Source organism: Hemitrygon akajei, chromosome 17, assembly GCF_048418815.1.
Source record: "Hemitrygon akajei chromosome 17, sHemAka1.3, whole genome shotgun sequence".
NCBI lineage: Eukaryota > Metazoa > Chordata > Chondrichthyes > Myliobatiformes > Dasyatidae > Hemitrygon > Hemitrygon akajei.
Window position 1 is genome coordinate 85,222,621 of NC_133140.1, and position 25,593 is coordinate 85,248,213.

General features: G+C 41.1%; 1 protein-coding gene across 1 annotated transcript in view; it reads right to left on the reverse strand.

The window, feature by feature from the left end:
* nae1 (nedd8 activating enzyme E1 subunit 1) overlaps positions 1-25,593 on the reverse strand; it is a 61,905-nt gene that overhangs the window by 13,637 nt on the left and 22,675 nt on the right. Inside the window, exons 7-16 of the mRNA XM_073070439.1 lie at positions 23,522-23,631; positions 22,792-22,901; positions 22,281-22,343; positions 15,481-15,544; positions 13,306-13,397; positions 11,623-11,682; positions 10,235-10,368; positions 8,406-8,481; positions 6,487-6,526; positions 4,370-4,456 (exon numbers count right to left, since the gene is read on the reverse strand). Of these exons, the coding sequence (XP_072926540.1) occupies positions 4,370-4,456; positions 6,487-6,526; positions 8,406-8,481; positions 10,235-10,368; positions 11,623-11,682; positions 13,306-13,397; positions 15,481-15,544; positions 22,281-22,343; positions 22,792-22,901; positions 23,522-23,631 (836 nt within the window). The remainder of the gene's footprint in view (positions 1-4,369; positions 4,457-6,486; positions 6,527-8,405; positions 8,482-10,234; positions 10,369-11,622; positions 11,683-13,305; positions 13,398-15,480; positions 15,545-22,280; positions 22,344-22,791; positions 22,902-23,521; positions 23,632-25,593) is intronic.

Sequence of the window (25,593 nt, forward strand, 5' to 3'; positions counted from 1 at the left end):
TATTAACAATGATCTTTCAAGAATCGATAAGATTCTGGCATTGTATTGGATGACTGGAAAATTGCAAATGGTACTCCGCTATTTAAGAAGGGTGGGAGGCAGCAGAAAGGAAACTATAGACCTGTTAAGCCTGATATAATGGTTGGGAAGTTGGAATTGATCGTTAGGGATGAAATTACAGAGTACCTAGAGGCACATGACAAGATAGGCCAAAGCCTGCATGGTTTCCTGAAAGGAAAATCCTGCCTGACAAACCTACTGCAATTCTTTGAGGAAATTACAAGCAGGGTAGACAAAGGAGATGCAGTAGACGTGGTGTACTTGGATTTTCAGAAGGCCTTTGACAAGGCGCCACACATGAGGCTGCTCAGCAATATAAGAGCCCATGGAATTACAGGGAAGTTACTAGCGTGGGCGGAGCATTGGCTGGTCAGCAGAAAACAGAGAGCGGGAATAAAGGGATCCGATTTTGGCTGGCTGCCGGTTACCAGTGGAGTTCCACAGGGGTCAGAGTTGGGACCGCAGCTTTTTACGATGTATGTCAATGATTTGGACTACAGTATTATTGGATCTGTGGCTAAATTTGCCGATGATACCATATAACCATATAACAATTACAGCACGGAAACAGTTCATCTCAGCCTTTATAGTCTGTGCCGAATGCTTACTCTCACCTAGTCCCACCAACCTGCACTCAGCCCATAACCCTACATTCCTTTCCTGTTCATATACCTATCCAATTTTACTTTAAATGACAATATCGAATCTGCGCCTACCACTTCTACTGGAACCTCTACCACTCTCTGAGTACTCATGTTACCCCTAAACTTTTGCCCCCTAACTCTCAACTCATGTCCTTGTCAACTCTAACTCTTGTTTGAATCTCCCCTACTCTCAATGGAAAAAGCCTGTCCATGTCAACTCTATCTATCCCCCTCATAACCTTAAATACCTCTATCAAAAGTCCCCCCCCCCCTCAACCTTTTACACTCCAAAGAATAAAGACCCAACTTGTTCAACCTTTCTCTGTAACTTAGGTGCTGAAACCCAGGTAATGTTCTAGTAAATCTCCTCTGTATTGTCTCTATTTTGTTGACATCTTTCCTATAATTCAGTGACCAGAACTGTACACAATACTCCAAATTTGGCCTCAGCAATGCTTTGATACAAAGATAGGTGGAGGAGCGGGTAGTGTTGAACAAACAGAGAGCCTGCAGAGAGACTTAGATAGTTTAGGGGAATGGGTAAAGAAGTGGCAAATGAAATACAATGTTGGAAAGTGTATGGTCATGCACTTTGGTGGAAGAAATAAATGGGCAGACTATTATTTAGATGAGGAGAGAATTCAAAATGCAGAGATGCAAAGGGACTTGGGAGTCCTTATGCAAGATACCCTGAAGGTTAACCTCCAGGTTGAGTCAGTGGTGAAGAAGGCGAATGAAATGTTGGCATTCATTTCTAGAGGTATAGAATATAAGAGCAGGGTTGTGATGTTGAGGCTCTATAAGGCACTTGTGAGACCACACTTGGAGTATTGTGTGCAATTTTGGGCTCCTTATTTTAGAAAGGATATAAAGGGTTCAGAGAAGATTCACAAGACTGATTCCAGAAATGAAAGGGTTACCATATGCAGAACGTCTGGCAACCCTTGGGCTGTATTCCCTGGAGTTCTGGAGAAGGATGGGGGATCTCATAAAAACATTCTGAATGTTAAAGGCCTAAACAGATTAGATATGGCAAAGTTATTTCCCATGGTAGGGGATTCTAGAACAAGAGGGCACGACTTCAGGATTGAAGGATGTCCATTTAAAACTGAGATATGGAGGATGGAAAGTGGCAAATGTTCAGAGGGTGGTAAATCTGGAATTTATTCCCACAAGTGGCTGTGGAAGCTAAGTCATTGGGTGTGTTTAAAGCAGAGATAAATAGGTTCTTGATTAGCCAGGGCATCAAAGGGTATGGGGTGAAGGCAGGGGAGTGGGGATGACTGGAAGAATTGGATCAGCCCATGATTGAATGGTGGAGCAGACTCAATGGGTGGAATAGCCTACTTCTGCTCCTGTTTTATGAAATAAAAGGACCCTTTTCTGGTTGGCTGCCAGTGACTAGTGGTGTTCCACAGCAGACACTGTTGGGACCATTTCTTTTCATGTGTATATCAGTGATTTAGATGATGGAATAGGTGGCTTTGTTGCCAGGTTTGCAGATGGTATGAAGAATGGTGGAGGCCAGGTAGTGTTGAGGAAACAGGTAGACTGCAGAAGGATTTAAGACAGATTTGGAGAATGGGCAAGAATGTGGCAAATGAAATAAATGTACAGAGTATATATGGAAAAGATGGTGTAGAATTCTAGGACAAGAGGGCACAACCTCAGGTTAGAGGGATGTCTATTTAAAACAGAGATGCAGAGAAATTTCTTTAGCCAGACAGTGGTGAATTTGTGGAATTCGTTACCCTGTGGAGGCCAGGTCATTGAGTGTATTTAAGGCAGAGATTGATAGGCTCTTGATTGGACATAGCATCAAAGGTTACAGGGAGAAGGCTGAGGAATGGGGTTCAGGAGGGGCCAAAAAAATGATCAGCCATGTTTGAATGGCAGAAGAAGACTCGATGGGCCAAATGGCTTAATCCTGCTCCTACGTCTTATGGTTTAAAAACAAGGACAGTAAAGGAAGACATCAAACCAATAGTTTGTGTGTACAAGTTCGCCAAGAGTGGTGAGAAACTGGAAGATTGGTAAAACTTTAAAAATGGAAGATCAATTTTGAAAATAAACTACCACAAAATATAAAAATGGATAGCAAAAGTTTTTATAATTATATAAAGCAGAAAAGGGTGGCTAAAATGAACATAGGTCCCTTGTAGGATGAGAAGGGGCAATTGATATTGTGTAATGAGGAAATAGCCAAGGCTTTGAAAGACTATTTTGTGTCTGTCTCCACGGTGGAGGACATGTCTGAAATGCCAAAGAGAGATGATATGAATGCAATGGGAGTTGAGGACCTCGATACAATTGCTATCATTAAAGAGGTAGCGCTAAGCAATCTTGTGGGCCTAAAGACAGATAAGTCTCCTGGTCCTGATGGAAAGCATCCCAGTGTACTGAAAGAAATGGCAGTGGTTATAGTAGAGGCTTTAGTGATAATTTACCAAAATTCTCTGGATTCTGGGAGGTCCCAGCAGATTGGAAGGTGGAAAATGTTACATCACTGTTCAGAAAAGGATGTAGGCAAAAAGGATATACTGGCTTTGGAGGTGGTGCAGAGGAGGTTCACCAGAGATGAGGGGGTTAGCTTATGAGGAGAGATTGAGTCACCTGGGACTGTACTTGCTGGAATTCAGAAGGATGAGGAGAGGAGATCTTATAGAAACATATAAAATTATGAAAGGGATAGATAAGATAGAGACAAGAAAGTTGTTTCCACTGGTAGGCGAGTCTAGAGTTATGGGACATAGCCTCAAGATTCAGGGAACTAAGTTTAGGATGGAGATGAGGAAGAATTGCTTTTCTCAGAGAGTGGTAAATCTGTGAAATTCTCTGACCAATGAATCAGTGGTGGCTACCTCAGTAAATATATTTAAGAGAAGGTTGGATAGATTTTTACATAGTAGGGGAATTAAGGGTTATGGGGAAAAGGCAAGTAGGTGGAGATGAGTCCACGGTCAGATCAGCCATGATCTTATTGATGGCACAGCAGTTCGACGGACCAGATAGCCTACTCCTGCTTCTATTGCTCATGTTCTTGTATCCCTAGAAGCCCCACCCACACGTTTCTATCTGTATTTCTTGAATGATATCATTGTACTTGCCTTAACCACTTCCTCTGGCAGCTTATTCCATATACTCACCACCCTCTGTGTCCCTTCTAAATCTTTCCCTCACCACCGTTAACCTATATCCCCACATTTTTGATTCCCCTAGCCTGGGGAGAAGACTCATCTTCTAGCTTATCTATGCTCCTCACAACTTTAAACATTGCTGAAAAAAAGGTCACTCCTCATTCTCCCATGTTCCAAAGAATAAAGACCGAGCCTGGTCAACCTCTCCCTATAACTCAGACCATCTAGACCTAGCAACAACCTCGTAAATATGTTCTGTCATGATGAGTAGAAGCAAGAGATCAGATTAGGAAATTCTCAGTGAACACCAGCAGAATATTGACATCAGATGGTGATATGTGAATCCCCAAACACTTACAACCACAGGGGGCTAAAGAAAGCACTGAGCATTTGTGTATATACTGCTGTACTGTTGTATGTTTTATGAGCATGGTTTGGGTATGATCTACACCAGCCTGACCTATTCTGCAAGACAAGCATTTTGCAACAAAAATGCCCTCTTTAAGACTACAAATTGGAGACACTCACCTATTTGGTCCTTGTCAGTAGTCTCTGGATTGAACTCTTCTGCCAGTGATCGACAACATACAAGTCGTAGAAAAGCAGCGTTCCTGCCTGCAGTTTGAGACAGTGCGATTAGGTGCAAAAACATCAAAAACAATGCGAGCATTATTTTCAACAACCAAATCGTAACAAATTTGGGGCAGCACAATAGCATAGTGGTTTGTGTAATACTATAGTGCCAGCTACCCTGGTATATTTACTGCCACTGTCTGTCAGGAATTTGTACGCTCTCCCTGTGACCCCGGAGGTTTCCTCCAGTTGCTCTAGTTTCCTTCCATATTATGATATAGATGAGTAAATTGCGAGCAAGCTAAGTTGGTGCCAGATGCACAGCGACATTTGCAGGCTGCCCCCAGCTCATCCTCGGACTGTGTTTGTCATTGACGCAAATGACACCTTTCAGTGTGTTTTGATGTACGTGTAATAAATAAAGCTAATCTCAAATTGGAGCTAAAATCTACTAAGGAGGAAATGCTGGGATACCCAAACTGTCTGCCACAGCAGCCCTCACTGCTTCATTGAGAACTGTACCTACATTACAAACTGCTGATCACAACAGGGCCCATGGTGAGATCCAGAACAAAGATGCTCTCATCCAGCTTGGTCTAAGTACAGTCCCAAACCTTTCCAGCTTCCTTCCAACTTTAATAAATGATGTAATCCATTGGTGGAAAAGGTTCAAGGACCTCTTAAAAGAGTCATGAGAGATATCTTGTTTGCATAGAGGGTAGTGAGTGCTTGGAATGAGCTACCAAAGGAAATGGTAGAGATGGGTACAATTACAACATTTAAAATACACGTGGACAGATACATGGATTTGAAGAGCTTGGAGGGTTATGGGCCAAATACAGGCAACTGGGCAGAGCAGGGATGATGCTGTGTTCAGCATGAACCAGTTGGGCCAAAGGGCCTGTATCCATGCCATATGATTCAATGGGCTCCTCTGTTCCTACAAATCACTTTACACCCACCCGTCTAACTAAATCTCAAATCACATGGCCTAATATGGGTTACAGAGTAGCACAGCAGTCAGCATAGCGCTTCACAGTGTGGCAATCGGGGTTCAATTCCCGCCACTGTCTACATAAGGAGTTTGTATGTTCTCCCTGTGGTTTGATGATTGATATTCTACATGTTGTCCACTTGCTCTTTGCTGTTTGTGCAATTTGTTCTTTTTTTGCGTGTTGAGTGCTTGATGTTCTCTTGAATGGGTTCCATGGTGTTTCTTTGTTTGGTGCCTGCCTACGGGAGGACAAATCTCAGAGTTTTATTCTGTATACATACTTAAATAATAAATGTGTGGATTTCCTGGGTGCTCCGGTTTCCTCCCACATTCCTAAGGTGTATGGGTTGATAAGTTGTGGGCATGCTATGTTATATGTTGTCATAAGAAGCATGGTGGATCTGAAAGGCCTGTTACCATGCTGCATCCCTAAGTAAAATAAAAATTATAAATCTAGAATAGATTTTTCCTATTCATTTTCCAGAATGATTGGCATGTCTGTTATTATTGTTGTTGGTACCTTTGTGGCCTGCTAAGATGCCAATGGACATTTCTGGTTCAGTGGGCTCATGCATTAAGGGCAGGGATATTTCAAGGGCTCTACCATCTGAGGCAGGGTTGAATCAAGCCGGATTCCTTTCTTAAATTTCCATTTTTTCAAAGGAATGATGGTTTAAAGTTAATTTTGTTTTCTAATTTTCTAAACAACACAAATTCAAAGACCCATGAAATGTGAACTGGACTAACATAACCATTGAGCTGCCACGCCCATTTTACATTTTAACTGCACTAATAGCTAATCTTAAATTGGAGGTAAAATCTATTAAGGAGGCTCACTGCTTCATTGAGAACTTTACCTACATTCCAAACTGCTGATCACAACAGGGCCCATGGTGAGATCCAGCACAAAGATGCTCTCATCCAACTTGGTCTAAGTACAGTCCCAAACCTTAATGGACGACTTACTGGCTTAGATTTCAATATACACAAAATGATACAACACTTGTGACATGTATCACCAGGGTTACTCCTGGCCTTGCCAGTGAATATCCATGCTCGTAAATAAAATAAGACTTACAGAAAAGCCAAATGTCTTTTTCAGAGATGGCCTCAGGGGGCTGAGGGAGAAACACAAGAAACATATAATGGTGTTATGTAGCAACACAATTCAAAAGAGGAAACTGTACATAAACACAGCAAAAGGAGACCCATGCCTCACAGATTCACAGGCAGAGGAAACTGTCAACTGAAGTCATCTGCTTTAATTGACAGCTCAGTGCAACCAAAAGAAACCCATTCAGCTTGCGACAGATATAATACGGGGTTAAAATCTGACAAGATATGCTTCTCAATAAATATTTATTACAGTCAAAGAACTCCTTCTTTCTGTTCACAGGGTTTGGGTTCTTCAATGATGCTGAGAACTGAACTCAATCTCCCCAGACAAAGACAAGCAAAAGGAACTTTAATAAATTTATTCAAAATTATTAAATATTTTAGAATATAGAACAATATAGGCCCTTTGACTAAGATGTTGTACCAACTTTATAATCTGCTCCAAGACTAACACTTCCCTCAGTCATCAATTCTTTCATGTATGTGCCTATCTAAGAACCTCACTCTGAAATCCCTGTTATACTTTCTTCCAATAATGTTAAAATTAAGCTTCCTTGTATTTTTGATACAGTAATTAAGGAGAAATAGTTTTTTCAGGCAAGGGGAGTCAGAGGATGCCAAATCAAGCTGGAAGAGATGAGAAGAACGAGTTAGTCTGATCAGGCATGCTTTAATTGGAGTGGTAGCAGAAACTTTCAATCGGGAATTACTTAAAGGGAACAAATGCTTCAAGAGAAAAGAAAACTATAAGGATATGGAGACAGAACATAAGGTAAGAATTAATTGAGTAGCTCTGCCAAATAACAGATCTGATGGTAAAGTGAACTCTGTGATTTGGTGGCTCTTTGTTGGTCGAGGTCAACCACGCTATCATAAGCAAGCCACGGCAGTATGATTTGGACAGCATGCTGTTACCCTTGCAGCAGGCTCCTCCTTTGTACACAGGTGATCAATTGGAGAGACTGATACAATTTGGCACCAGTGGCATCACAGGAATTGCCAGTTAGTATTGAACTCAACCTAGGGTTGCTTTAGGTACTCCACTCAAGATTTTTCCTTGGTGTTTACTCCTGAAGCTTTCCCCTTGAGTGGGTAAGGCAGCAGAAGTTTGAGGTAAGTTTTCCTTCGCCGCGGTGAACTGCCAATCACAGCTGATGAACCCCATCTGCCTGAACTCTATGATTACTGACAGAGATTTAAACATTGTTCTCATTTGAGTAACACACACTAAATGCTGGTGGAATGCAGCAGGCTAGGCAGCATCTATAGGGAGAAGCACTGTCGACATTTCGGGCCGAGACCCTTCATCAGGACTAACTGAAAGGAAAGATAGTAAGAGATTGACTGGCTTAGTACGGAATGACAGGACAGCCCCACAAGAGATGATCAGTGGGAAGTGAGCAACTTTATTTGGTGTCAAGGAGCTTCTTGAAAACAAGGGACTTGAGACTGAAGAAAATACAGGTATAGTTTTGATTGGTGACAGGACAATGCAGATGAGGAAGCAATGAGTTATCAAAGAGGTTTGATTCTTCCCAACCCCACAATGACATTGATAAACAAGTGTCCCTTCAAAATTGGCCATATTCCACACGTTGACTATGAGGCAACCTGTCACAATGTGAGGTAAAGTTAACTGTCCTGCCAAAGGGTCTTGGCCAAAAACATCAATTGTACTTTTTCCTGTAGATGCTGTCAGGCCTGCTGAGTTCCTCCAGCATTTGTGTGTGTTGCTTGGATTTCAGCATTTCCAGATTTTCTTGTTTGTAAAATTAAGACTCACTGCTTGCAGGAAAGGAAAAAGGCAAATAGAAGAAAAACAGGATGGATAAAAGACTGTAGCTTGTCAGAACAAGAGAAATGATGCAAAATGCTACCTACCTTACCAACTGATCCCAATATTTCAGTAACATAGTCACTTATAATAGCGGCATCTTCTTTTGCTTTCTCACGGTATCTAAGGCAGAAGCAAAAAGAACTCAGTAAGAACCATGTATTATATAAAACTAAACAACATAAGAATGAAAAAAGTGAACAAAAGAAAAAAGCTGCAGAGGGTTATAAACTCAGCCGGCTCCACCTTGGACACTAGCCTCCCCACCGTTGATGACACCTTCAAAAGGCAAGTTTGCAGGCAAAAAGGTGGCATCCATCATTAATGACCCCCATAACCCAAGACGAGCCGTCTCTCATTCTCACCATCAAGGAGAGGGTGCAGAAACCTGAAGACACACACTCAATGTTTTAGGAACAGCTTCTTCCCCACTCCTATCAGATTTTTGAATGGACAATGAACACTAACTCACTATTTTTTTCCGCTCTTCTTGAGCACTACATATTTACTTTAATTTACAGTTTTATGTATTGCATTGTAGTGCTGCCACAAAACAACAAATTTCATGTCGTATGTCAGTGATATTAGACCTGATTCTGAATGTAAGACACAAGCACCAGCAGTCTGTGATTCCAACTGAAAATAATGTATGTTGCAGTTCAAAGCAAGCTGGATTCTGTCAGTGCTGACAGCCCCCAAGCAAGCTGATGGGATGACACCTGGAAAAATGTGGAAAGATCTGAGCTCCCTACATAGGGAGGATAATAGGTGTTGGTCAACAAATGCGAGTTTGAGAGTCCGGGGCCAAGGACTGGAGACCCGAAAGTGGTCTGTCCTGGGGTTAGAAGCCTGTGTGTATGAGGGAGCGGACGTGTGGAAGGGCGGGAAAGGGCTTGTTTTGCATTTGTTCCGTTGTTGTTGTGTTGAACACTATAGGCATGCTAATTTTTATTTATTTACTTATTGGGATACAGCACCCTTCGAGCTATGCCACCCAGCAATCCCCTGATTTAACCCTAGCCTAATCACAGGACACTTTACAATGACCAATGAACCTACCAACTGATAAGTCTTTGGACTGGAGCATCCAGAGGAAACACACACATTGCACAGCGAGGACATACAGACTCCTTACAGATTACATTGAAATTAAACGCTGAACTCCAACTCCCATAATAACAACACACTGACTGCTATGCTACTTTGGTGTTGGAATATGTGGTGACACTTGCAGGCTGCCCCCAGCACATCCTTGGGTGTGTTGATTGTTAACGCCAAAGACACATTTCACTGTATGTTTCAATGTACGTGTAATAAATAAATCTGAATCTGAAATAATCATCAGATTAATTTTACCATGCACAGAGAAATTTAATGGACCTAAAGTCCCTGGTGTTTGGAAGACTGAAGGGTGATCAAATTGAGCTGTATTTTATGAGCTTCAGAGTAGATAAATAGATGTTTGTGCTGTATGCAGTGTTTACAACTAAGAATCACAGGCTCAATGTGATGGAGGAAAACGGAGCACCTGGAGAAAACCCACGCATTCCACAGGAAGAGTCCTTACTGATGATGTCGGAATTGAACCTTAATGCTCCAAGCTGTAATAACCATTACACAATTACATTTCTTATGGTGACTTAGTGATTTTTTTAATTGTTATATACGGCACTGTACTGCAGCCACAAAACAACAAATTTCAGGACATATATCAGTGATAATGAACCTGATTCTGATTGTGAATAACGTATAACACAAAAGAGTACAAAGATTTGTGATATCTGTATTCAGTTCACAATGGCCATGGGGGAAAAACAACAAAAGCTTTAACTTACAGCAAACTGAGGAAAAATCTGAAATCACTTGTGTTACATACATGTTCTGTAGCCGAATGAACCGGGCAGAGTCTGCTATCATGTCTGGGATGGTGCCACGTACAGGGAGATTCCCCAGTCCTTCCTTTTCCACAAACTGTTTCACTGCTCGTGTTAAGATCCAAAATGGAGAGCTCTATGAAAACAGCATTTAAAGAATCATGTAAGAGGACACTGAAACAACCAATGGTGCAGACACCACGCACCACCACACACAAAGAATAATGATTTCCTAATACATGTGACAAATTTAAATAAATTCCTTTTTCCACTATTTCTTGTTGATACTCAGATTACATTTTTTAAATGCACCATACCCTTTAGCATGAAGAAAAAAAACATATTTTGGATGCTTTTATTATTCTCCAGCAGGGGAATAATTTCAAGTTCTTGCGTTTTTAGAAAGAAGCTGAGATAAGGCCCTGACTATGAATTGCCCTCGCAATGGACTTGGTACATGGGCTTACAAGCATGAACAAATCACTAACTTCAGAAGAAAAGGGCAATTAATTGAGGGTGGATGGGGGAACAATCATAAAACATAGAACACTGCAGCACAGTAGAGATCCTATGGCCCACAATGTTGTGCTGACCATTTAATCTACTCCCAAGATCAACCTAACCCTTCCCTCCTACATAACCCTTCATTTTTCTGTCATCCACGTGCCTAAGAGTCTCTTAAATGTTCCTAGTGTATCTGCCTGCACCACCATTCCTCGTAGCACATTCCACACATCCACCCCTCTGTGTAAGAAAACCTACCTCTGAAATCCCCTCCTATATTTTCCTTCAATCACTTTAAAATTAAGCCAATTCTGCCCTAGGAAAAAGTCTCTGGCTGTCTACTCAATCAACACTCTTATCATCTTATACACCTCAGAACAGGCTGAATGATAATTTACTCTGTTGGGAACAAGAAATTGTCATTAATGGCAGTTTTTCCCCCAGTTTAAACTTTATTTACAAGGCTTCTTGCTGCTGCCATCAAGAAGGAAATACAGAAGCCTTAGGACCCACACAAACAGGTTCAGGAACAGTTAATACCCCTCAATCACTGGGCTCTTGAACCAAGAAAATAACTTCACTCACCCTAACACTGAGCTGATTCCACAACCTAAGGACTCACTTTCAAGTATTCTATAACTTGTGTTCTCAATAGTTATTTATTATCATTATTTTCTTTTTGTACTTGGACAGTTTGTCATCTTTTTCACATTAGTTGCTCACCTGTCTGTCATGTGCAGTTTTTTTATTGATTATATTGTGTTTCTTTCTATATACTATGACTGGCCACAAGAAAACAAATTTCAGGGTAGTATTATATATGGTGATATGTATGTACTTTGATAATAAATTTACTTTGAACTTTGAACTTATGCTTTGTTGCAACCTGTGTGTTGATGTTTGTGCATCGCTGATCCTCGAACAGTTCCTGAACGTTACTTGGAACCTACAAAAGTACAAAAGCAAAGGAAAGTGAATATCACAGAAACCAAAGTCCCACCTTCAGTTACAATATCAACTACAGTATTATTCACTCAGCACAGGTGGCTATGTGGGCTACTGTAGCTGTTTTTCAACCTTGTACGGATGGTATCCAAAACAAAGTTTTATTTTAAAACTGTACCTCAGTATGTTTGACAATGCAAATCAACAAGTCATAGAGAATTAGAGCACAGAAACAGGCTCTTCAGAGATCCCAAGGAGCTGTTGGATTTTGCATTGTGAGAGTGAATGGCCAGCATCTACCAGCCACAATACAGTAGCTCAAATCAATTTTATTTGTCATACCCACTTACGTGTATTAGGAGTTTGCTGTGGTGCATTGGTCAGGGTGCAACATGCAACAAAAACCAACGTTCAACATTTATATTGATAATGAATTATATAAAGTTAGAAGTTAAAATATGGAAATGGAATAAAATGTGCATAAATACGTTAATACCAGCATGCAATTACAATGTAAACGGCATTATAGAAACTGGTTGAAGTGTCTACAGTGCAGTGACTCAATAGATGGGGGAGTGTGGGGGGTGGGGCTAACTAGAATGACCTGATTTACAATTCTCCCGCGTCCTTGTTCTTTCATCAGAAACTAGTAAATTGTTCCATTTACAAGTATTTATTCAATTCTTATTTGAACTTTACTATTGAGTCTGCACCCACCTCCCTTTTAATTAAGATCATTCTAAACTTTAACAAGTCACTGTGTACACAAATTACTCATTTCCCCTCTGATTCTTTTGCCAACTATCTTAATTCTGTGTCTTCCACTTAAATCCGTCTACCATAGAACATTACAGCACAGTACAGGCCTTATATTGTGGGCCCTTGAAACAATGACACAAAAACCCCCTTTAATCTCAAATTACATGGGGCTGACAAGATAAATTGGTACAGATTGCTTTGTTCATCTAAGCTTACCATGCAAAGAGATCATTTTCCAGCTTGTACCCTTCCTGATAATCACACAATGTGGAGTGGTTAGGGGGGGGTTGTCAGGTGCCTGAAAACCAACAATCATTCCCCAGGTGAATTTACCTACTCCAACACCCAACTCAACCAGATATTATTTGTCTCCATTAGGTCAAGACATCCTTCAGACTTCACCTGGCAATCTTCATCCTTCAGACTTCACCTACAGCAAAGAAACAGACCCTTCCACCCATCTAGTCCACGCAGACCTGTTATTCTGCCTAGTTCTATCAACCCTCACCTAGACAATAGCCCTCCATACATCTCCTATCCATGTACTTATCCAAATTTCTCTTTAATGGTGAAATCAAACCCACATCCACCACTTCTGCTGGCAACTTGTTTCATGCTTACAACACCCTTAGAGTTAAGTTCTCCCTCACGTTCCCGTTAAACATTTCATCTTTCATCTTAACTTATGACCTCCAGTTCTAGTCTCATTCAATCTCGGTTGAAAAAGCCTGCTTGCATATATCCAATCTATACCCCTCATAATTATGTATACCTCCATCAAATCTCCCCTTATTCCCCTACACTCCAGGGTGTAAGTCACATATCAGAAGGCAACAAGCAATGTAAAGTACATTAGCAGTTCTACCTTGGTAGGATTCAGGGCAGTGTTGACATTTTTGATGGCTTCATCAAAGTTCTCTTCATCTACTAGGGTTCCTTCATCATTTTTCAACAACCCTGAATTAGATTGGAAGAGAAAAAGAAGCGATTGTGAATGGTCAGAATGACACCAACTGAATATCAGTAACTAAATAACATCATTCTTGAAAAAAAATTTAACAGTTCAGTCTAACCAAATATTTTCACTGAACCACAGAACAGTATATATTTTATTTAGATATACAGAACAGAACAGGCCCTTCCAGCCCATCGAGACACACCATTCAGCAACCCCTGATTCAACACTAACCTAATTTTGGGACAATTTACAATGACCAATTAACCTACTAACCAGCAACACACACAGAATGCTGGTGGAACACAGCAGGCCAGGCAGCATCTATAGGAGAAGCACTGTCAACGTTTTGGGCCGAGACCCTTCGTCAGGACTACTAACCTACTAACCAGTATGTGTTTGGATTGTGGGAGGAAACCGGAGCACCCGGCCAAAACCTATACATTCCATGGGAGAACATACAGACTCCTCCGATGCCCCGAGCTGTAATAGTGTTGCACTAACCACTATGCTACCTAGTGTCCTGCAAGGGAGCTGGTAATTATCATGAAAATAAGCAAAAATTTCAGTTTAAAAAAAACCAGAATAATTCAGACAACACCAGGATGCATTTGACCCACTGTGTCTATGTCTCTACCACCTGGCTTTCCACTCTGTGGTAACACTTTATAATTATTTGTCCTGTTCTATCGAAAGTAATTTATTGCATCCAAATTCAATACATCTATACAAGAGTATACAGATGTTTCCAAGCATTGTATATACTGTAGGATGTATACGTTTGATTAAAAAAAACTGAACTTTGAACTGTGATCTTCTGCGTCATCTATAATGCCATAAACAATTGGCTCTTTCTTCCCCCTGAGAGCGAAGTAGGATGAGTGGTGACAATTGAGGTGTTCAAGATGTTAAGAGGCACAGATTGAGTGAACAGTTAGAAGTTTTTTTTAAAACCAGGGTGGAAAAGGGTACATTATTTTTAAGTGAATGGAGGAAATTACTGGAGGAATGTCAGAGCTAAATAATTCTTTCCACAGAGTGCTTGTGTATGCAATGCCCTACACATAGGAACAGGTGATAGAAACAGATATATTAGGGAAATTTAAGAAACTCTCATGATTGAAAAATGGAGGGCAATGTGGGAGGGAAGGGTTAGATAGATTGTAGACTAGGTTAAAGGCTCAGCACAACATCATGGGCCTAAGGGCCTGTACTGTGCTGTAGTGTCCATGTTTAAAAGAGTAGATCATAGAGCTCTCAACCATCCCCTGCCATTCAGTGCCAGGCCATCAGTAGTGTTAGAGCTGTCAGCACTTTTATCTTATAAAGCAGAACTGACCTATAAAATTTTCAACTTCCAATACGCCACATTTGGTAAAGACATTGTCATCAGACTCAGCAGAGACAGTGTTTCTGTTCCCTATCTTGTAGGGATAGTTACAATAAAGCAGCACACTCCCAGGACAGTTTTCTCTGGCTGGCTCCTCCATGAGTGAACTGGTCATATACATTGCACAAAATGTCACTGTACGGGGAGTTCGCACATAAACCTAGAGGCTGCTGGTTCAATTGATCCTTGATGTCAATACTGTGTATGTCTGTGGGTGGGTGGGTGGGTGAGAGGGAGGAGCAAGTCTTGTTTCACTGACGTTTTGTTGATTTTGTGTTCTTTTGAACATAGTGGGCATGCTATGCTGGCACCAGAATGTATGGCGCATCCTTGGTTGCATTAGTTGTTAACACAAATGATTCATTTCACTCTGTGTTTTGATGTACATGTACCATCAACCTACAGACCATGACACTTAGGGACTTGAGCTATACTATTATTTTATACATATTACATATATATAATTTTTGAAATTACATGCTTTTCTGCTATAATTATATGTGAGTGTTGATTCTGTTGCACCGTGCCCCGTGGATTACTGGTTTGTTTGGCTGTATTCATGTGTATGGCTGAATGGCAAACTTGAACTTGTTAGTTTTTTCTAAGGAAGGTTTAGAAAGATACAAAAAAAGGGATATTCACATGCATGAATTCTCACAAGGCACATTTAAAATCAAAATGATACCACTCCTTACCTTGTCGTATTAACTCTCGAAATGCTTCCTTTTCTTTGTAAGTTTTTGGCAACTGATCGTTGTGCTGTGGAATTTTATATATTAAAAAAAAGGGATAGCATGAGAACCCCTGTACACTATTCATCCTGTTTACAAACGCCAATCAGACAGCTTCAACAGCATTAAAGGATCATTTCAGAACACAGTGGTGCCATGGCGTTACACTGAAGCTGTTTCATAACGGTTTGCATTACATAGCAGCTTTCGTCATCCTAAAGTCTGGAGTTTTATAAACAATGATCTTTGAAGCATGGTCACAAAGGTAATGTAGCTAACTTTTTCATCTCTATAACATTATCTAGCTCCGGCCCTTCCTCAGCCTGACCTGCATCCATGCCAGTGTTACAGTATTCTAATACTGCCAGCTGAGCTCCCATGTTCTACCCACTGCAGCTTTTAGCTCATTCAAATTGCTGCTTTATCTACCAACATACCTACCAACTATAAAGGAGTTATATACAGAAAGGGTGTCAGAAAAGGGTCAGTATTGTTATGAAGGATCCTACCCACCCTGATTGATATATATATACTTATTGTGTGTTTTTTTTTTGTGCAGCATCAGATCCAAAGTAAAAATTATTTTGTTCTCCTTTACACGTGTACTGGAAATAACATAAAACAATGAATCTTGAATCTCATCACTGTGCTACACTGCCTCTATTCTTACAATGTACCTTGAAACATTTAGCCATATTAATTGCCCTACATAAGTAAATTCAGTACTGTACTACTTGTGTTACAGGAAGGTACTGTACGTACCAATGAGATAGTGTAGTGGTTAGCCTGACACTACGACAGCTTAGGGTATTCGGAGTTCAATTGTGGCACCGTCTGTAAGGAGTTTGTTCGTTCTCCCCATGAACCATATGGGTTTCCTTCGGGTGCTCTTGTTTCTTCTCACAGTCCAAAGATGTACCAGTTAGGGTTAGAAATTACAGAAGCATGGTAATATTTGCGAGATGTTCCCAACACATCCTCAGACCGTGTTGGATGTTGATGCAAACAACACATTTCACAATCCTGTTGGAGACTTCTGGTCAAGATAGCGCCTGCATACAATGCTCTTTTGGTTGACATCTTCTGGATAGATCATGAAACCATCTTTTTCACTTCTTTTATGTCTTTTATATTTGTTTCTCATCTTGGATGTGATCCTGGAACAGTTGTAGACTGAGTTTTGCAGTTTGGAGGTTTCAGTGCTGTGCAGTCTCTGAGATTTCGGGAGGCAGAGACAGTGTGAGCAAACCTTGTGACAAGAAGCCTGCAGGATGGCACGTGAGCTGATGTTTCACCCCATTTCGCTGATTGAAACATCAAGGGATGTAAAGGGACGAGGACGATTGAAACATCAAGATGAGTGCGGAAGTTTGGTGATCATTTGGGTGTTCCAGCGCTCTGCAGTCTCCAAGGGGCAGAGGCAGCATGCATGAACCTAGTACCTGGTAGGTTGAAAGATGGGGCACAAGCTAATGTTTGGCTCCATTTCGCCAATTAAATCTTCCATTGCTTGCCGACTAAAGTGACGAGGGCAATTGAAGCATCGAAGCGAGTGCAGAGGGTGAACACTGGTTGCCTGTCTTTTGATCTCTCTGCTATGCTTCCAGAGGTGAGAGCCTGCTGCGTTTTAGATGTTTTTCAGTTTTATAGTTTTTATATTCTACAGTTTTTCACCTGACCCTCTTGTTTTTTTTTTGTGCAGAGAGAGGAATTTGGTGGTCGAAATGCCTGATCTGTTTTGTTCTTTTTTTTGTGGGGAGGTGGGATTTGGGGGTTGATGATTTTCTGTCTTGGTTTCATGGCTATCTGGCGAATTGAAGTATTTCATAGTTGTATACTTTGAAAATAAAATGAACCATTGAACAATGTTTCAATACACACGTGACAAATAAAGCTAATCTCTTTATCTCTCACAGCCACATGCAATTGCAGTAATCAGTCTGTGAGTCAAGGGTGTTGCTCTGAGCCACAGCTGATTCATTCTAACAATTCCAATAATGGAACATTACAGTAAGTGAGCAGACCCAAATGTTTAGAAATTACAAATCATGTTATGTAGATTACATTAAGATTATTCTACTGTCCTTTCATAATTTCTAGTTCTATATTTTGTTTAAGGTACTCTACCTCCAGTGACAGGTCTAAAAGCAGTCAGCAATTGGTTATCAAATGATTTTAGTTCACATGCAGGAATAGTCAAACTGGTGCTGGTGTTCTTGTTCAGCAAAATGGGTCAGTGAATCCAAGTCTTAACCTCTAGCCAGTGAATGCTGGTGTAGATTTCAGCCCAGAAGATGTGGTTTTCTCAGTGATATGTCCTTCATCAGACAGCCCACTTTGTTGAGTTCCACACATGAATAATAAAATACTTCAACACAGAAACAAGCCAAGGAAAATCTGCAGGAAAGAGTGTGTGGGCTCACCAGTAAACACGACACAGCAATTCAGAATCACAGTCATAACACCATAAGACATAGGAGCACAGTTAAGCCATTCAGTCCATCAAGTCTGCTCCGCCATTCCATCAGGGCTGATCTCAGATCCCACTCAGTCCCATATACCTGCCTTCTCAACATATCCTTTGATGTCCATGCCAATCCGGAAACAATGAACTTCTGCCTTAAATAACCACACAAACTTGGCCTCCACCACTGGCTGTGGCAGAGCATTCCACTGATTCACTACTCATTGGCTAAAAAAATTACTTACCTCTGTTCTAAAAGGTCACCCCTCAATTTTGAGGCTGTACCCTCTAGTTCTGGATACCCCCGCTAGAGGAAACATCCTCTCCACATCCACCCTGTCTAGTCCTTTCAACATTCAGTAGGTTTCAATGAGATCTCCTTGCATTCTTCTAAATTCCAGTAAGTACAGGCCCAAAGATGCCAAATACTCCTCATATGTTAAACCCTTCATTCCCTGAATCATCCTCATGAACCTCCTCTGGACTCTCTCCGATGACAACACATCCTTTCTGAGATATGGGGCTCAAAACTATTGACAAAACTCCAAATGCGGCCTGACTAGTGTTTTATAAAGCCTCAGCATTATCTCCTTGCTGATATATTCTACTCCCCTTGAAATAAGTGCCAACATTGCATTTGCCTTCTTTACCTCAGACTCAACCTGTAAACTAGCCTTCTGGGAGGCTTGCACGAGGACTCCTAAGTCCCTCTGCACCTCTAATGTTTGAACCTTCTCCCCATTTAGATAATATTCTGCACTATTGTTCTTTTTACCAAAATGCATTATCATACATTTCCCAACTATATTCCATCTGCCACTTTTTTTGCCCATTCTTCCAATTTGTTAAGTCCTGATGCCATCGCTTTGCTTTCTCAGCACTATCTACCCCTCCACCTATCTTTGTATCATCCACATACTTTGCCAAACATCAATTCCACTATCTAAATTATTGACGAACAATGTGAAAAGTAGCAGTCCTAATACTGACCCCTGAGGAAAACCACTAGTCACTGGCAGCCTCCTTTTCCCCCCACTTGCTGCCTCTTGCTTGTCAGCCATTTTTCTATTCCTGCCAGTATCTTTCCTGTAACACCATAGGGTTTTGACTTGTTAAGCAGCCTCATGTATGGCACCTTATCAAACGGCTTCTGAAAATCTAAGTAAATGACATCCACTGCCTTTCCTTTGTCCACCCTTTTTGTTACTTTCTCAAAGAACAGATTTCTCAGGCAAGATTTCCCTGTACAGAAACCATGCTGACTTTGACTTATTTTATCATTAGTCTCCAAGTACCCTGAAACCTCATCCTTAATAGTCAATGCCAACACTTTCCCAACAACTCAGGTTAGGCTCTCTGGCCTATAATTTCCTTTCTTTTGTCTTCCTCCCTTCTTAAAGAGTGGGGTGATAATTGCAATCTTCCAGTACAATGCATCCGTTATCTCTTCAGTAACCTCTCTCAGGACTCTGGGATGTAGTCCATCTGGTCCAGCTGACTTATCCAGCACTTTTTCTTTTATATAGCAATGGCACTTACTCCTGCTCCCTGACACTCACGGACTTACGGCACACTGCAAGTGTCTTCCACGGTAAAAACTGATGTGAGGTACCCAGTAAGTACATCTGCCATTTCTTTGTCCCCCATTACATCACCAACATCATTTTCCAGTGGTCCAATATCAATATCAACTCCCTTTTACTATTTATATAACTGAAAAAACTGCTTTATGTTATTGCCTAGTCTACCCTCATATTACATCTTTTCTCTTCTTACAGCTTTTTTACTTGCACTTTGTTGGATTTTAAAAGCTTCCCAATCATCCAACTTCACACTCACTTTTGCTACCTTATATGCCCTTTCCTTGGCTTTTATATAGTCCTTAACTTCCCTCATCAGCCAAGGTTGCCTACCTCTGCCCTATCTGGTTTAATATCACTGGATTACATTAGGAGAATTATTTTGTGGCAGCAAATAATTAGAATTAAAACTATGAATTATACACACACATATATACATACACTCATACATATATATTTATAATATTTAATGTAAACACTTGTTTATTTTGTAATATGATTGTAACTACATTGTGGGTTGCATCATATTCTAGTTTATGTGTAGTCTAAGTACACCTTGTTGGTAATTAAAGCAGGTATGCCCTAGTGTCAATCAAAGGAGCTCACCACCCTCAGTGAGAGAGACGGGGGCTACCAGCAGTTCACACTGAATAATAATCAGTATGGAGCTATTATTGGGTTTTCCTATAGATGCCTTTTTGTAAATATTGGCAGTTTTCCACTAAATTTTTATGTTTGATTTTTGATGCATTTAATAAACACCCTTGTACTACAGTGACTAAGCCATTTTTCCCATTGGTAAAATTAAAGGTCATAACCAATATTTTTAACATGTGTATGTGTGGATGTGTATGTTGTATGTGTGTGTGCGCGCGCCTGTACCTGTATACTCGTATTTATTTTATTTCTTACATCCAAGGAAGTAAAAATCTTTATGTTGCGTCTCCATTGCAACATACAAGCAACAAAGAGGGGAAATGTGGGAGGATATTGCCCAAATACTAAGATTGTATACATAATTGTTTTGTATACATGTGTGTACAGTCAGATATGCAATCAGATCAAGGTGTGTTGATAAATCTGATGGCCTGGTGAAAGAAGCTGTCCCGGAGCCTGTTGGTCCCAGTCTTAATGCAGCAGTACAGTTTGTTAGACAGAAGCGGCTGAAATAGTTTGTGGTTGGGGTGGCTGGATTCCCTGATGATCCTCGGGGCCAATTTTATGCACCTGCTGCTGTAAATGTCCTGAATAGAGGTTAGTTCACATCTACATATGTGCTGGGCTGTCCACACCACTCTCTGCAGTGCCTTGTGATTGAGGGTAAAACAATTCCCGTACCAGGCAATGACACAGCCACTGAGGATGCTCTTGATGGTGCCTCTGTAGAAACTTCTTCAGCCAACTGAGGTGAAAGAGGCACTATTGTGCTTTTTTCACCACACAGCCAGTATGTACAGTCCAGGTGATATCCTCTGGGATGTACATACCAAGGAACTTGAAACTACTCACCCTCTCAACTACAATCCCATTGGTGTCAGTAGAGACTAGCCTGTCTCAGTTCCTCCTGTAATACACAATCAACTCCTTCATTTTTTCAACAGTGACGGAGAGGTTGTTTTCTTGGCACCACTTCTCCTCTGTAGGCTGTCTCATCATTGTTGGAAACAAGGCCTATCAATGTCATGTCATCTGATAATTTGATCAGCAGATTGGAGCTGTGCATGGCAACACAGTTGTGGGTGTATAGGGAGTAGAGGAGGGGGCTCAGGACACAGCACTGGGGGGCTCCTGTGTTGAGGGTCAGACATGAGGAAACCCATCCTTACCATCTGCCGGTGATCTGACAGGAAGTCCAGAATCCAGCTGTACAAGGTGGGGTGCAGGCCGAAGTCACGTGCGTGCCTATATCTATGCATCGGTGTTTATGCCTATGCGTGTGCGTGCATCTGCGTATATATCTGTGTGTAAATTAAGTAAGTAGTGCAAAATGTGGAAACTGTAGAAAGAGTACAGAGGAGATTCACAAGGATGTTGCCTGGATTGGGGAGCATGCCTTATAAGAATAGGTTGAGTGAACTCAGCCTTTTTACCTTGGAGCGACAGAGGATGAGAGGTGACCTGATAGAGCAGTATAAGATGATGAGAGGCATTGATCGTGTGGATAGTCAGAGGCTTCTTCCCAGGGCTGAAATGACTAGCACGAGAGGGCACAGTTTTAAGGTGCTTGGAAGTAGGTACAGAGGAGATGTCAGGGATAAGTTTTTTTATGCAGAGAGTGGTGAGTGCGTGGAATGGGCTGCCAGCGACAGTGGTGGAGGTGAATACGATAAGGTCTTTTAAGAGACTCCTAGACAGGTAAATGGAGCTCAGAAAAATAGAGGGCTATAGGTAATCCCAGGTAATTTCTCAGGTAGGGACATGTTTGGCACAGCTTTGTGGGCCGAAGGGCCTGTACTGTGCTGTAGGTTTTCTATGTCTCTATGTTCTAGGTTTCTAAAATGAGAGAGAGAGAGAGAGAGAGAAAAGTAACCCCAATCCCAACAGGACTGTAACATCAATACTGTGCAGACATTACCAACACTTATCTTCCAGATTAACAGTGACATTGAAAATATATGTTTGTGAGATGTGTGTAGATTATTTTTCAACATGTGCACAACTATATGCCCTGTTTACAATGAGAAGTTTCAGGTCATATCAACAAGAAATCAACATCATACCTCTTCACGCCACTTCTCCAGGTACTTGGCTACCACAATTATCCATGGTGTGTGACTATGGTCCTGCAGTGTTTACAGAAAAAACATTAGAAGTTATATCACAACAACTACCCCAAATGAACACAAAATGTGAAGTTAAGTGCTATTATTTGTCATTTTATTAATGCAAACATTAAATTGTTGAAAGCAATGTTGTTAATTAGAATCAGGCTTATTATCACTGACACATGTCATGAAATTAGTTGTTTTACAGCAGCAGTCCAGCGCAAGACATTAAAAAATTACTATAAGTCACAATAAAAAATAAATAGTGTGAAACAGGAATAGTGAGATAGTATTCATGGAGTATTGAGAAATTTGATGACGGAGGGAAGATGATGTTCCTAAAATGTTGAGTGTGGTGCCTCAGTCTCCTTAAATTGTTAAACTGATAAAGTGGTTTATAGTTGATTGCTATCCATACAGATCATTTCACCACATCAGTGTTTTGCTGCAATGCTTGCTACTGTACCTTTTTGTTCATATTATCCAGGTCATACTCCTGAACATGACGCTTCAGTTGTGGGAAAGGATTGTCAAGTCTCAGATCTTCCAGCGCATTGTCTGGGTGGGATTCAACAACTAGAAAGGAAACAACAGCTTCCGCCATTACCCAGGCCTTCAGTTCACCACACACAATGAATCAGAATCAGGTTTAATATCACTAACGTACTGATGTCATGAAATTTGTTGTTCTGAAATATCAGTTCAGTGCAATACATATAAATTATGATAAATTGTAATAATATATTAAAAAATAAATAGTGGAAAAAGAGAGCAAAATAAGGAGGTAATGTTCATGGACTGAGTTTAATTATTCTCTTTTGTTCAAGAGCCTGATGGTTGTGGGGTTATAACAGTTCTTGAACCTAGTGGTGCAAGTCCTGAGGAACTTGTACCTTCTGCCTGATAGCAGCAGTGGGAAAAGAGCACGGCCTGGGTGGTGAGCATATTTGACGATAGATGCTGCTTTCCTACAACAGCATTTCATGTAGATGTGCTCAATGATTGGGAAAGCTTTACCCATTACATACTGGGCTGAATTCACTAACTTTTGTAGGATTTTCCATTCAAAGGCATTGATGTTCCCATACCAGGCCATTATGCAGCCAGTCAATCCATTTTCCACAACACAAATTAGAAGTGCCTCGGGAGATTTGCTCTCAATGACTGAGAAGTAGAATGATGTTTTAGGTACTGACCTGGGTGCTCCTTCACAGCCAGTCTCATGTAGCCAACCAGACCGTATGTCCTACACACCAGCAGTGGAACATCAGCAGCCCAAAGAACATTCGACAAATGCAGCAACGAACTAGTGTTAGCAAACAAATAGAATGAGTAAAACGTTACCAAACAGTTAACAGCACCACGTACAGTGCACGGAACATCTGGAGAGAGTGCATGTTCACCAGCAAGTCACTTGAAATGGAGGGTATGTACTATGAGGAGAGGTTGGATGGACAAACATGTTTGATTTCTCTGGAGCAACAGAGGTGGAGGGGAGACCAGAAAGAAGTTTATAAGATTATGAGAGACATAAATAGAGTAGATGGATGGGAAGCAACACACACAAAATGCTGGTGGAACGCAGCAGGCCAGTCAGCATCTATAGGAAGAAGTACAGTCGACGTTTTGGGCCGAGACCCTTCATCAGGACTAAATGAAAGAAGAGATAGTAAGAGATTTGAAAGTGAGAGTGGGAGGGGAGATCTGAAATGATAGGAGAAGACAGGAAGGGGAGGGATGAAGTTAAGAGCTGGAAAGTTGATTGGCAAAAGAATACACAGCTGGAGAAGGGAGAGGATCCTGGGACGGCAGGCCTAGAGAGAAAGAAAGGGGGGAACACCAAAGGGAGATGGAGAGCAGGCAAGGAGTGATTGTGGGAGGGACAAAGAGAGAAAAGAGGAAAAGGGGGAAAATAAATAATTAAATAAGAATGGGTAAGAAGGGGAGCATTAACAGAAGTAGCCTCCAACCTGATGGCATGAACATTGATTTCTCTAACTTCTGTTTCTCTCCCCTTCTTACCCCATCCCTTATTTCTTTATTATTCCCCCCCTTCTCTTTTCTCTCTTTCTGTCCCTCCCACAATCACTCCTTGCCTGCTCTCCATCTCCCTTTGGTGCTCCCCCCTTTCTTTCTCCCTAGCAATAGGGCTGAGGAAGGGGAAAACAGAAATAAATCAAAGCTAGCCTGCAACAGAGATGATAGAAGGAAAAGGCAGGAGTTGAGGCTTAATCACAGTCCGTGACATGAGTTACAGGGCAATAGAGGCATGGTGTAGTTAAAACAGAAAGCAACAAATACTGGACTGAAAGTGTTGTATTTGAATGCACGCAGCATATGAAATAAAATGGATGAGCTTGAAATTCAGCTACAGATTGGCAAATATGACGTTGTGGCTATCTCCGAAACTTGGCTAAAGGATGGGTGTCATTGGGAGCTGAACATCCAAGGATATACGGTGTATCAGAAAGATAGGTTAGTAGGCAGGAGTGGTCTGGCCTGTGTACAAGAAATAATAATAAATCATTAGAAAGGAATGACATAGGATCTGAAGGTGTAGAGTCTCTATGAGTTGAGTTAAGAAACGGCAAGGGTAAAAGGACCCTAATGGTAGTTGTATACAGGCCTAAAACAGCAGCCAGGATGTGGATTACAAATTACAACAGGAGATAGAAAAGGCATGTCAAATGGGCAATGTCATGATAATCGTTGGGGAATTTAACATGAAAGTGGATTGAGAAAACCAGGCCAGTACTAGACCTCAAGTGAGAGATTTTGTACAATATCTAAGGGATGGCTTTTTAGAACAGCTTGTTGTTGAGCCACTAGGGGATCAGCTGTGCTGGATTGGGTGCTGTGCAATGATCCAGAGGTGATAAGAGAGCTTCAGGTTAAGGAACCCTTAGGGAACAGTGATCACAATATGATCGAGTTCACTTTGAAATTTGAGAAGGAAAAACTAAATTCCAATGTGTCAGTATTTCAGTGGAAGAAAGGATATTACAATGGCATGAGAGGGGAACTGGCCAAGGTTGACTGGAAAGGGACATTTGCAGGAAGGACAGCAGAGCAGCAATGGCTAGAGTTTCTGTGAAAAATGAGGGAAGTGCAAGACAGATATATTCCAAATAAGAAGAAATTTTCGAATGGAAGGACACCACCATGGCTGACAAGTGAAGCCAGAGGCAAAGTAAAAGCAAAAGAGAGGGCATACAAGGAAGCAGGAGCTAGTGGGAAGATAGAGGATTGGAGAGCTTTTAAAAACTTG